This window comes from Salvelinus sp. IW2-2015, linkage group LG33, assembly GCF_002910315.2.
Source record: "Salvelinus sp. IW2-2015 linkage group LG33, ASM291031v2, whole genome shotgun sequence".
Taxonomy (NCBI): domain Eukaryota; kingdom Metazoa; phylum Chordata; class Actinopteri; order Salmoniformes; family Salmonidae; genus Salvelinus; species Salvelinus sp. IW2-2015.
In genome coordinates, this window is record NC_036872.1 from 19,612,033 (window position 1) to 19,623,337 (window position 11,305).

Sequence of the window (11,305 nt, forward strand, 5' to 3'; positions counted from 1 at the left end):
ATTTTAAAAAATCGGCATCGGCTTTTTTGGTCCTCCAATAATCGGTATCGGCGGTGAAAAATCATAATCGGTCGACCTCTACTCCGGATACATAGTTTACATAGAGTCCAGTGAAGTTCCTTGAGGGCCGTCTTGATGTTCGCTTGAAGGGGAATGTACACAACTGTGACTAAAACTGACGAGAATTCTCTCGGTAGATAAAATGGCTGGCATTTGATTGTAAGGAATTCTAGGTTGGGTGAACAGAAGAACTTGTCTATATAAGGTCCCACCGTTGACAGTGCATGTCAGAGCAAAAACCAAGCCATGAGGTTGAAGGAATTGTCCATAGAGCTCCGAGACAGGATAGTGTCGAGGCACAGATCTGGGGATGGGTCCCCAAGAACACAGTGGCCTCGATCATTCTTAAATAGAAGAAGTTTGGAAGCACCGAGACTCTTCCTAGAGCTGGCTGCCCGGCCAAACTGAGCAATCGGAGGAGAAGGGCCTTGGTCAGGAAGGTAACCAAGAACCCGATGGTCACTCTGACAGAGCTCCAGAGTTCTGTGGAGATGGGAGAACCTTCCAGAAGGACAACCATCTCTGCACTTTATGGTAAAATGGCCAGACGGAAGCCACTGCTCAGGTAAAAGGCACATGACAGCTCATTTGGAGTTTGCCAAAAGGTACCTAAAGACTCTCAGGCCATGAGAAACAAGATTCTCTGGTCTGATGAAACAAAGATTGAACTCTTTGGCCTAAATGCCAAGAGTCACGTCTGGAGGAAACCTGGCACCATCCCTACAGTGAGACATGGTGGTGGCTGCATCATGCTGTGGGGATGTTTTTCAGCGGCAGGGACTGGTAGACTAGTCAGGATCGAGGCAAAGATGAACGGACCAAAGTAGAGAGAGATCCTTGATGAAAACCTGCTCCAGAGCGCTTAGGACCTCAGACTGGGGTGAAGGTTCATCTTCCAACAGGACAACGACCCTAAGCACACAGCCAAAGACAACGCTGGAGTGGCTTCAGGTCAAGTCTCTGAATGTCCTTGAGTGGCACAGCCAGAGCCCGGACTTGAACGCGATCAAACATCTCTGGAGAGACCTGAAAATACCTGTGCAGCGACGGTCCCCATCCAACCTGACAGAGCTTGAGAGGATCTGCAGAGAATGGGAGAAACTCCCCAAATACAGGTGTGCCAAGCTTGTAGCATCATACCCAAGAAGACTCGATGCTGAAATCGCTGCCAAAGGTGCTTCAAAAAAGGACTAAGGGTCTGAATACTTTTGTAAATTTCTAAACCAGTTCTTTTGCTTTATCATTATGGGGTATTGTGTGTAGATGGAGGGGGGAAAAAACAATTTTAATCTATTTTAGAATAAGGCTGTAACGTAACAAAATGTGGAAAACGTCAAGGGGTCTGAATACTTTCCGAAGGCACTGTATACATTGTTGGTGTGCACCCATCACTTGCACCCCTAGCCCCGCATCTCTTCGCTCTTCTCCCCCGCCTCTCTCCGCTCTAATAACAGAGAGGAAGAGGCGAAGCGAGAGTGATAAATGGGCCTGAAATGTCTTCAGCAGATGGTGTTTATTTTTTTGTATTGAGGTTTTTAATAGAAATGTAATGCACATGCATGCGCGTCATCTAGCAACAAATGGAGTAACCAACAGCTACTTTCCTTGAAAAATAGTTGGCAACACTGAGTGCTATTGCCATGTGTAGTTGGGCCATATAAACCAGATGCTACCCGGATATTGACGGTCCATGAAATGGTGTATGCAAACGTGAGTAGATTGAAAACAATGGGCGGACGACAGTGACTGAATCAGAGTAATGATTACACCATATACAGTACAGTATGAAGATAGCATAGGTGGCCGGTGGCACTTTAATTGGGGAGGACGGGCTCATAGTAATGGATGGAACGGAATAAATGGAATGATATCGAACACATCAAACACATGGTTTCCATGCGTTTGATACCATTCACTCCATTCCAGCCATTATTATGAGACGTCCTCCCTTCAGCAGCCTCCTGTGGAAGATAGGCAGAAACGGCTTTTCCCAATAGAAATCCCATATCACACTTGTAGGCGATGTCATGGCGAGGTTGGCTAGCTAAGCTCATATGCAGAAGCACATAATCGTGCCGAACTGCTGGGCGTCAAATTAAAGGCACTCCTTTGATATATAAAGTTGTTTTTGACAAATGAAAACGTGTCAGTTTGTCACTTTCACAAGAGGTTGGAGTAATAACATGTTCAACTACTTAAAGCTGCAATATGTAGCTGAGTTATAGATCTGTCATTCTTATTGAAAGCAAGTCAATGAATCGGTAGTTATTCTATGTACACTATTTCTATGCTTCCCATTAAGTTTCGTTTTTGTATTTTACTTTCGGTTTTCTATACCAGCTGAAAATAATATATTTTTGGTTATGTAAAAAATATTTCACAGCGGTTTAGATGGTGCAATGATTCTCTACAGTCTACACTATACTTGCTTGTTTGACACACAAACTGAAATAAGGCGAACTATTAGACTTTTTGAAACCAGGAAATGGGGGTGCTATTTCTGCATAGTGCACCTTTAAGACAATGGGTGTCTTCCAGCGGTAAGCCTAAGGATGCCAACTGTAGACAAAAGGTGGAGAGTGAAGTTGTGGTAGGTGCAGCTGCGACAGCCAAAAGTCAGACACTAGTAGTTTTCCAACAGCAATGCTCAGATCAACATGGCAGTGTCAACACAGCTGCTACTGTTTATAAAAGTATTTCTGTATAAAATGTCGAAATCAACTTTTCTATATCCCCATATCACATACTCACGAACTGAAAACATAACTTGTGTGTACAATTCATTGGTTAGAAATGAGGTCTCAAATATACATTTTTCTTCTATCCCCTGTAGCTTTAGAATTGCAGAAAAGTTGGTACCTGTTTGTCTTTTCTTTGACCATGTTCGCGTGGGTCAAACAAAAACACCCTAATGATTGTTTGACAAATAGTGCTTCCCACAATGCAGTTGATGGCTGCATGGTGCAGTTGGTGAGAAGCAACTTGAAGGCGATCTCATCAAAAACTGTATGACCTGATCACATGATTTGTGTAAAGTTAATGCAGTAGACATTTAGTCGCAAGTCAGACAATGTTTGAAAGACGTTGGTCAACTCTTGACAAAAGTGATCCGCTGGAAAGCGCCCAATATCACAGCACTGGCAAACCATGGTTGACCAACACGGCTGACCGTTATCCCACCTTAAGAAGGTTCATGTACATTCTAGTATTCTAATTCTATGGGGTCATCAGACAGGCAGCTGATGACACGTCACGTCGGTCAACCAAGTGAACCTGCCAAGGTAAGTCGTTTTCTTGCTAGCTATCAAAATGTGTTAGCTATAGTTACTAAAATCGAACTATATCAACAATTTCGGTTTTGGTTATGCGTCATTAAAATGTTTGCATGTTATATAAGTAGCTAATTTCTCTAGTCTTTTGGAGCCTTCTCGAACTAGCTAGATAACGTTAGCACAACAAATTAGCTACCAGATGTGAGCTCACCATGTAATTTCTTGGTTAGCTAGCTAACCAAGTTAGCTTTCTCTCAGAGTCTGTATTTAATGTATTAGATGACTAGGTTTTGAATTTGGGCTATCTTAAACTTTATAGCTGGAGTAATGGTAACGTTAGGACAACTGCTGAAGTGCGACACATTATTTTATCTTACCAGGAATATGACTAATGTTACTTTGCTGAACAATAATTTGTTTCGCTAGTAAGGAAGATGTTTTATTTTACTGTCAGAAAAGACGTCTGAATCAGTTAGTTGGTTTTAACAACGCGTGTTTTTACATATTTCAACTGTATTAGGTTGAACAAAAACAGTCCGCGGGAAGCCAGAAGTTAAATGCAATTAAATTTCAACGTGACGTTAACTTACTGTGCCTGTGGACAGGACGGTTGGTCATTTTGACGAAGGGAATTTGAGACGAAATATCGACACTAAGTTGAAATGCAATTGTATTTAACTTCTGTATTCCTGCGGTCTGTTTTTCTGCAAAACAATTCAATTGAAAGTAACGCTAATGTATGTAAGTACACCTGCGTTGCTAAAAGTAGCTAAGAACCAGTGGTTGTGCTCGATTAAATGGTATCATTTACTGGTAACCTTTATTGGGATTTTTTTTTAAATCTACCTACTTGATCCTCGTTATATTACTCAGGTTTACGATTGGATCTAACTAACGTTACAACAATTTAGGATATTCCACAAACAGAATTACAACTGGACAGTTAAGTGGAGGTCCACATTTTTAAGGGGGAGATTTGACTCAAACTGCAACTATGCTATGTAACAAATCCATTTATTTCCACTACTGCGTTTGTATTTACATTATTTATGTATGTTTTGTCTATGAGTTGTTCAAAACAGTTAAACAATTGCGTTTGCTATGTCACCAGGTGGGAGTAAAAGAGTGCTGAAGTATGGCGGCGGAGCAGCAAAGAGGGATCCGAGTCACTCAAGCAGAGCTTCTCTGTAAGGATGTGTGTGGTTATTATGGCAACCCTGCATGGCAGGGCTTTTGCTCCAAGTGCTGGCGAGAACGAACCCGCAAAGCAGAGGCGGACAGGCAGGAGACTGGGTAATGGTTTTATTGTCGTTCATAAATATTGACAAAACAAGTCCACCAGAGACTGATCATGTCTTTTGATCTGGGAAATATTAAAATGTTTCTTTTGTTCCCTGCTGTCAGGCCCCACAATGATGCAGGTTCTCCCCTCACCTTTTCTAAATTCGAGGAGAAGAAGAATATGGAGAAGGGTCGCAAAGTGAATACGATGAGGAGGCTCTTCTGGGGTGGACCGTCCCCTCCTAAACGCACAGGTGATTCCCTCTGCACTTCCTCTCAGTTCAGTCATTGAAAACGGTTATAATGTAATTTCCACAACTATGACTATTTTAATGTGCATTTTTTTTGGTAGGATTACGCTATAATCTGAAGTGATACGAAGCAAAAACATGTTTAGCTAACACCGTAATAGCTGATCTTATGAGACCCCTTATGCTCTTTCAGAGTCTTCAGAGGGCCAGGCGGCTACATTAAAAGCCTATCAGAGCATTGAGCCAGGGGATTTTACCAGCTTCCTGAAGCTGCTGAGGAACCCATCCTCTCAACGTCTGCAGTCCCGTTGCACTGCTTTCCTAAACACCATGGAGGCTTACCACGTAATGTGCTTCCTTCCTCTTTATCCACCACTTATCTCTGAAATTACTTTTCTCTTTCATCTTCTTTTTTTACGGCCCTCACAACTGCCTTTTCTAATTGTCAAGTTCAGATTCCTTTCCATTGCCTGCTTCTTGTGCTGCTTTTTCTATTATCTTGATATTTGAAGTTCGAATAATGCCTCTCTTATCATTTTCTTGTTATATATTTTTTCCCCTGCTGCAGGGCCTGCCAGTGCAGAAGCAATCTGACCTTGTTCAAGACTTTTACCAAAACATCGCTGTGCATTTCAGTAGTGAGTAATGAGGCCATTTTTCTGTTTGAGCTGCTGTGTTGGTTCCCATTTGATGTTAATTATTGTGGGCCTATAATGTTTGTTTACTTAACATATAGACAAGAATTTTGTTCGTCCTTGAATATCAGTCTCATTACACAACATATTGCACTGAACACTTCACTCTACCCTATTCCCGAACTTCACATACTTGTTCACTGTGTCTGCTGTATTGGTAGGTCTTTCAGAGGTTCAGGTCTCTCAGATGATGGAGCACATGGAGAAGCTGATCATGACGCGTCTGCACAAGTGGGTGTTCTGCCATGACAGCTGTGACGATGAAGTGAAAGACTTGGCACTCCAGAGGAGGATACGGTCAGACTGCCATGCATAACCTTGTGTAACATTATTACCAAACCCCCTCCCCGTACCATAGGTCTCGGTGATGCTAGATACACTATCTTAGCAATGTTAATGACTAGTATTGTGATTCAATTTAGTTCACCATTGTTTTTAATTTGAATTTAACTTCGACAGGTCCTTAAACTGGGTCACCCCCCACATGCTGAGGGTGCCTTTCCCTGACGAGAGGGCTGAGGTTGTCAGCGATCCCTTTCTGCCTGCTATAACAGGTGACTTATTTTAAAGGAAGACAGTGTTCCTTTATTTGGATGAAAGATGACACCAGCAACACTGAAATGTCATGAAGAAAGCCAAATGACTAAATTAGTTTGACTAAAACATTTCCAGACCTTTTCAAATTCCACCTGTGTACTAACTGTTACACTCACAATCCCCAGCCATAATTGAGATGGATGCCAAGCGAGCGCCACAGGACAAGCTTACATGCGTATGTAAGTGCAGTCAGAATGTCTTCCAGGCTCTCTCCACTTCCAATAGTGAGCCAGCAAATGCTGACGACTACCTGTCTGGCCTGATTTACGTAGTACTAAAGGCCAACCCACCCCGGCTTCACTCCAACATGCAGTATGTGATCCGCTTCGGCCTCCCTCACAGCCTGATGGCAGGAGAGAGTGGCTACTACTTCACCAATTTGGTGAGCTAATATGTACATGCGTACTGTACATTAGTTGATTGTAAATAGTCTTGAATGACTTGTGCTGAGATTACTACAGCCTGTTTTTGGTAATGTTATCGTTTTGTTTTAATGTAGTGTTGCGCAGTGGCCTTCATTGAGAAGCTGGATGGGCCAGCACTCAACCTAAGCCCAGAGGAGTTTGAGGGGTACATGCAGGGTCGCCGTGCTCCCTCAAAGAGGGGCAGTGAGAGGCAAAAGATGACCAGGGAGACGCAAGACCAACTAGAGGACCTGAAGGGTCGACAGGAGAAGGTGGACCAAGGAATAAATGCCCTCAAAGAGCAGCTACAGCATTGGGTACAGTCGGTCAAGGCACAGATAGATGAGGTAAAATCCCAGTCTGCTCTGGCACAAGAAGAAATTAAAGCCCAGTCAGAGTTTTTGCAAAGCCAATCTGTCTCTACTCTAACACAGGCAGATGATGTCAAAGACCAGTCGGTGCTGTTGCTAGATGGTCAAGAGTCCAACAACAACACTTGTCTAACAGAGGCAGAGTGTTAGCCATATTAAGACTGGGGTACAGTGGGCAACCTTTTTACCCTGGTTCGTCATGCTTGTGTGAGCTTTGTGGGGTAAATATTATTGAGTTGCAGGTGATCGGCTAAAATAAGTATTTATGTGGGACTATAGGAAGTAGCTTAATTGATAGCAGAGGAGGTACCAAATAAGGGCATACATTTTTGGTTCGGTGGGATCCTCAAAGAAAAACAGACCTCAACATTCCTTGATGCCAACTTTGCACACCAAAAGCACAACCTGATGACAAATGCTGATCTTGAAACCATTGTTAACACAAGCAATTATTTTTGCTATTTGGTTTAACAGGTCACAAAGTGCTGTCATCTGTTTACATTCTTGACCTTGTTTAACGTTTCTACGGTTCTCTTATTTGTTTGTACAGTACTCTCTTATCTATAAGAAATGTGCTCTTATATGCTGTCAAAGAAAAGCTATGTCTTGCACCCTGAAGTTTGTTAAATATCAGGACAGTAGGACAATTATTTTTGTAATTTAGCACTTACTGGGGTAGTGAGCAGACTTACTATTGATTGCTGCTATCATATTTCTTAGATTACTCAATTAAGATAAACCCAAGTGCCTTTGCAAAAACTAGTAATGAAGATTGTGAATAAAATGTGAAACCTGTTATTGTAGAACCCTGTAAAGTAGAGGTAGCTCAGTCAAAGTAGAATACTTCATTTGAATGTTTGTGATTATGGATTACGTCTTACTTTCCAATATTAGACTGTTGAAGGTACAGTTACAATACCTGTTCTTGTTTAAAATCTGATTATATTCCGTGTAATCATTCTACTCATTAATAGCACTAACTTTTGTGAAGAACCTTGTTTACATGTTTTAAATAAAGTTTCTGAAGATCATGAAGAAATATTGTTAGTGAATGTACAGCAGAACCTCTAATTAAAGAAAAAAACATAAGGAAAGTGGACTTTGTTTGTGTTCTGTATCCATGGAAACATTTTGCTTTAACCAAGAAGCTGATTTTCTTGTAAGTACGTTTTGATGTTTATAGGCAATTTAGCTCTGCCCTCTGTCTCCCATTGGAAACAGTATTACACCTTCTTTTTTTTACGACTGTTTGCAACACATAGAAACCGGAAATAGTGACTGCACCTAAGAATTCTTACTTCGCGCGTTCTGGGACTTATTTGCTATTCGCCGACTCGTAGTTGTAGTTCTTTCCGGACGAGAGGGGATCATAAAGATGACTGAGGAAAACAATGGAAATTCGACAATGGAAGCGGTCCAAAGTCTTATAAAAACGAAAGACTATATGGAAGAACAAATTAAAGCTTACTACGACGTTTTGGAAGATGTAAGTTGGTACGTTTACATTGTGGACCAGCTAACGTTAGCGAGCTCAAATTAGGTTATTTTTCCAATATGTTGTATGTCAGTCAATGCTGCTTTTATTCAGTCTGTCTTATCAACAGTCAGTGGTGGGAAAAAAGTACCCAATTGTCGTACTTGAGTAAATGTATAGATACCCTAATGGAAAGTTACTCAAGTAAAAGTCACCCAGTGAAATACTACCTGAGTAAAAGTCAAAGTATTTGGTTTGAAATGTACTTAACTATCAAAAGTAAATGTAATTGCTAAAATATACTTCAGTATCAAAAGTATAAATCATTTCAAATTCGTTATATTAAGCAAAGCTGGCAGCACCATTGAATTGTTTTTAAAATGTATGGATAGCCAGGGGCACACTCAACGCCCAGACATAATTTACAAAATATATATTTGTGTACATTTGTGATCAGAGGCAAAGGGGATGACCATGTGTTATCTTGGTAAGTGTGTGAATTGGACCATTTTCCTGTGCTAAGGATTCAAAATGTAACAAGTACATTTGGGTGTCCGGTAAAATGTATGGAGTAAGAAGTACATAATTTTCTTTCGGAATGTAGTGAAGTAAAAGTTGTCAAAATATAAATGGTAAAGTACAGATACCCCAAAAAACTACTTAAGTACTTTACACCACTCTCGGCAGTAGTGGGGAAAAGTACTAAGTTGTCATACTTAAGTAAAGATACTTTATTAGAAAATGGCTCAAGTGAAAGTCACCCAGTAAAATACTACTTGAGTAAAAGTATCTGGTTTTAAATGTACTTAGGTACAGCGGTGGGAAAATTACTAAATTGTCATACTTGACAAAGTAAAGTAATTACTTATATTAAGCAAACCAGACCACATGATATTCTTGTTTTTAAAATTTACGGTCAGCTAGGAGCACACTCCTAACGTTCAGACATCATTTACAAACACAGTATTTGTGCTTAGTGAGTCCGCCAGATCAGAGCCAGTAGGATGATATTGATAGGTGCGTGAATTGAACCATATTGCCCTCCTGCCTGGGCATTCAAAATTTAACAAGTACTTTTTGGTGTCAGGGAAAATGTATGGGAGTAAAAGGTACATACTTTCTTTAGAAAGGTAGTGGAATAAAAGTTGTCCAAAATATAAATTGTAAAGTACATATACCGAAAACACAACTTAAGTAGGACATCAAAGTATTTTTGCTTAGTTACTTTACATCACTGCTTATCTAACATAAGAAACAACGTGCATGCGTGTTGTGGGGCTATAATATTGTTGCTGCTATGTTGTCTTAGGTCTCTCTTTATGTAGTGTTGTGGTGTCTTTCTTGTTGTGATGTGTGTTTTGTCCTATATTTTGATTTTATATTTAATCCCAGCCCCTGTCCACACAGGAGGCCTTTTGGTAGGCTGTTATTGTAAATAGAAATGTGTTCTTAACTGATTTGCCTAATTAAGTAAAGGTTCAAAAACATCTATTCTGCAAGAAATATGTTTTCCCTTCATTAATCATTTGTGTGTTCTCTTTAAGCAAGATGTTGGAATGGAAGGTCCTCTAGTTGATGCAGAAGGCTTCCCTCGCGCAGATGTTAATGTGTACCAGATCAGAACAGCAAGGCACAGTATTTCTTGTAAGAGAGCTTGGAGCACTGCTCTTCACATTACTTGACAACAGTTAGACAACCAATTTACAGTGATGCGGTATGTTGCTTCTGGCATGTGTAAAGGGTTCCCATGCTCACGTGCTACTGCCTACTGGATTTTCTTTGCTTACTATGACCACCTTGTCAACGTGGCAGGTCTACAGAATGATCACAAAGCCATCATGGTGGAAATTGAGGAGGCCCTGCACAGGCTGCATGCTCGAGAGAAGGCAAAGCGGGACCAGGACCAGGCAGAGTCCCAAGCTGAGTCCATGGAGCAGGAGGTCACCCTGCCCTCTCCCTTCGCCCGTGTGGATGCTGTCTCACAAGGCTCCCCTGCCTGTCAGGCTGTGAGTGTTTACAGTGCCTAGATTGACCTAAAACATATCTAGATTTTTTTTACAACACTGGCATGGGTATTTACTTAGTGTGTTTGTTTTCAGTTGTGAGAAATGTATGTTTCTTCCCCATAGGGCCTGCGAGTTAATGATGAAATCATAACGTTTGGATCCGTCAACACAAGGAACTTCCAGAACCTGCAGAATATTGCCTCGGTGGTTCAGCATAGTGAAGGGGTATGTTACAGTCTGATCAGAATAATCTTGTTATAACCGCTTTTATTTTATTGTTCATATGCCAAATGACCTCATCATTATCATGATCATTTCACGTATCATGATGAAAGCAATATGAAATGCAGTCACTACAGTGATAACTTACCAGGCATGACATGTTGTCTTTCCATTTTCTCCGTAGAAACCATTAAGCGTTACAGTGATTCGAAATGGCCAGAAAACCCAAATGGGCCTTACCCCACAGCAGTGGTCAGGGAGAGGTTTACTGGGGTGAGTTTCCTACCTATGAGCTGGATGTTAGACTGATTTCTATTTTATCTAATTTTACTGTAGTTCACATTTGATAGCATGGATGTTAAAATACATGCCATGCCAAGATGCATATATATCTAAGAGAGAATGACTATTGACTGCTTATTAATTGTTTTTCCAACAGATGCAACATTGTGCCCATCCAAAAATGATAAGGACAATGTGACCAGCAGGATCATAAAGATCTTCTGGTCAACCTTATCACTAGCTGTGCTTTGGTATGCCACAGGGTGGCTATGAGTTAATTACATGTTTGAGCCCATAGATTAGAAGACTGCCATTTTCAACTGATTTAATGTTAATTTCATGTTCTAATAAAAGTATTGTTTAAGGTTATTTTCTGTGTGAGTTTACATT

At 40.8% G+C, this 11,305-nt stretch overlaps 2 protein-coding genes across 6 annotated transcripts; both read left to right on the forward strand.

Moving 5' to 3' along the window:
* Nucleotides 1-2,795: 2,795 nt before the first annotated feature.
* LOC111957885 (rab5 GDP/GTP exchange factor) lies at nt 2,796-8,025 on the forward strand. Of its 2 annotated transcripts, XM_023978957.2 has the most exons (10): nt 2,796-3,341; nt 4,444-4,625; nt 4,737-4,867; nt 5,058-5,209; nt 5,433-5,502; nt 5,721-5,856; nt 6,019-6,113; nt 6,282-6,335; nt 6,429-6,538; nt 6,656-8,025. In XM_023978957.2, the coding sequence occupies exons 2-10, from the start codon at nt 4,468-4,470 to the stop codon at nt 7,079-7,081; spliced, it is 1,332 nt and encodes a 443-aa protein (XP_023834725.1). In that variant the 5' UTR covers nt 2,796-3,341; nt 4,444-4,467; the 3' UTR covers nt 7,082-8,025. The 2 variants fall into 2 exon arrangements, with proteins under 2 accessions (XP_023834725.1, XP_023834724.1); XM_023978956.2 differs by having other exon boundaries at nt 6,282-6,538.
* A 231-nt stretch (nt 8,026-8,256) lies between these two features.
* LOC111957748 (26S proteasome non-ATPase regulatory subunit 9) lies at nt 8,257-11,284 on the forward strand. Of its 4 annotated transcripts, none has more exons than XM_023978715.2 (6): nt 8,257-8,417; nt 9,950-10,049; nt 10,218-10,411; nt 10,535-10,636; nt 10,818-10,906; nt 11,073-11,284. In XM_023978715.2, exons 1-6 carry the CDS (start codon nt 8,307-8,309, stop codon nt 11,098-11,100), a joined length of 624 nt encoding a protein of 207 aa, XP_023834483.1. In that variant the 5' UTR covers nt 8,257-8,306; the 3' UTR covers nt 11,101-11,284. The 4 variants fall into 4 exon arrangements, with proteins under 4 accessions (XP_023834483.1, XP_023834485.1, XP_023834484.1 ...); XM_023978717.2 differs by having other exon boundaries at nt 8,268-8,425; XM_023978716.2 differs by having other exon boundaries at nt 8,272-8,417; nt 9,954-10,049.
* Nucleotides 11,285-11,305: the final 21 nt, after the last annotated feature.

Coding starts and splice junctions, on each gene's coding strand:
- LOC111957885 (XM_023978956.2), top strand. CDS start 4,468: ATGGCGGCGGAGCAGCAAAGAGGGATCCGAGTCACTCAAGCAGAGCTT. Junction 5,210..5,432: donor ACACCATGGAGGCTTACCAC/GTAATGTGCTTC, acceptor CCCCTGCTGCAG/GGCCTGCCAGTGCAGAAGCA. Junction 5,857..6,018: donor GCACTCCAGAGGAGGATACG/GTCAGACTGCCA, acceptor TAACTTCGACAG/GTCCTTAAACTGGGTCACCC.
- LOC111957748 (XM_023978715.2), top strand. CDS start 8,307: ATGACTGAGGAAAACAATGGAAATTCGACAATGGAAGCGGTCCAAAGT. Junction 10,050..10,217: donor AGCAAGGCACAGTATTTCTT/GTAAGAGAGCTT, acceptor TCAACGTGGCAG/GTCTACAGAATGATCACAAA. Junction 10,637..10,817: donor TGGTTCAGCATAGTGAAGGG/GTATGTTACAGT, acceptor TTTTCTCCGTAG/AAACCATTAAGCGTTACAGT.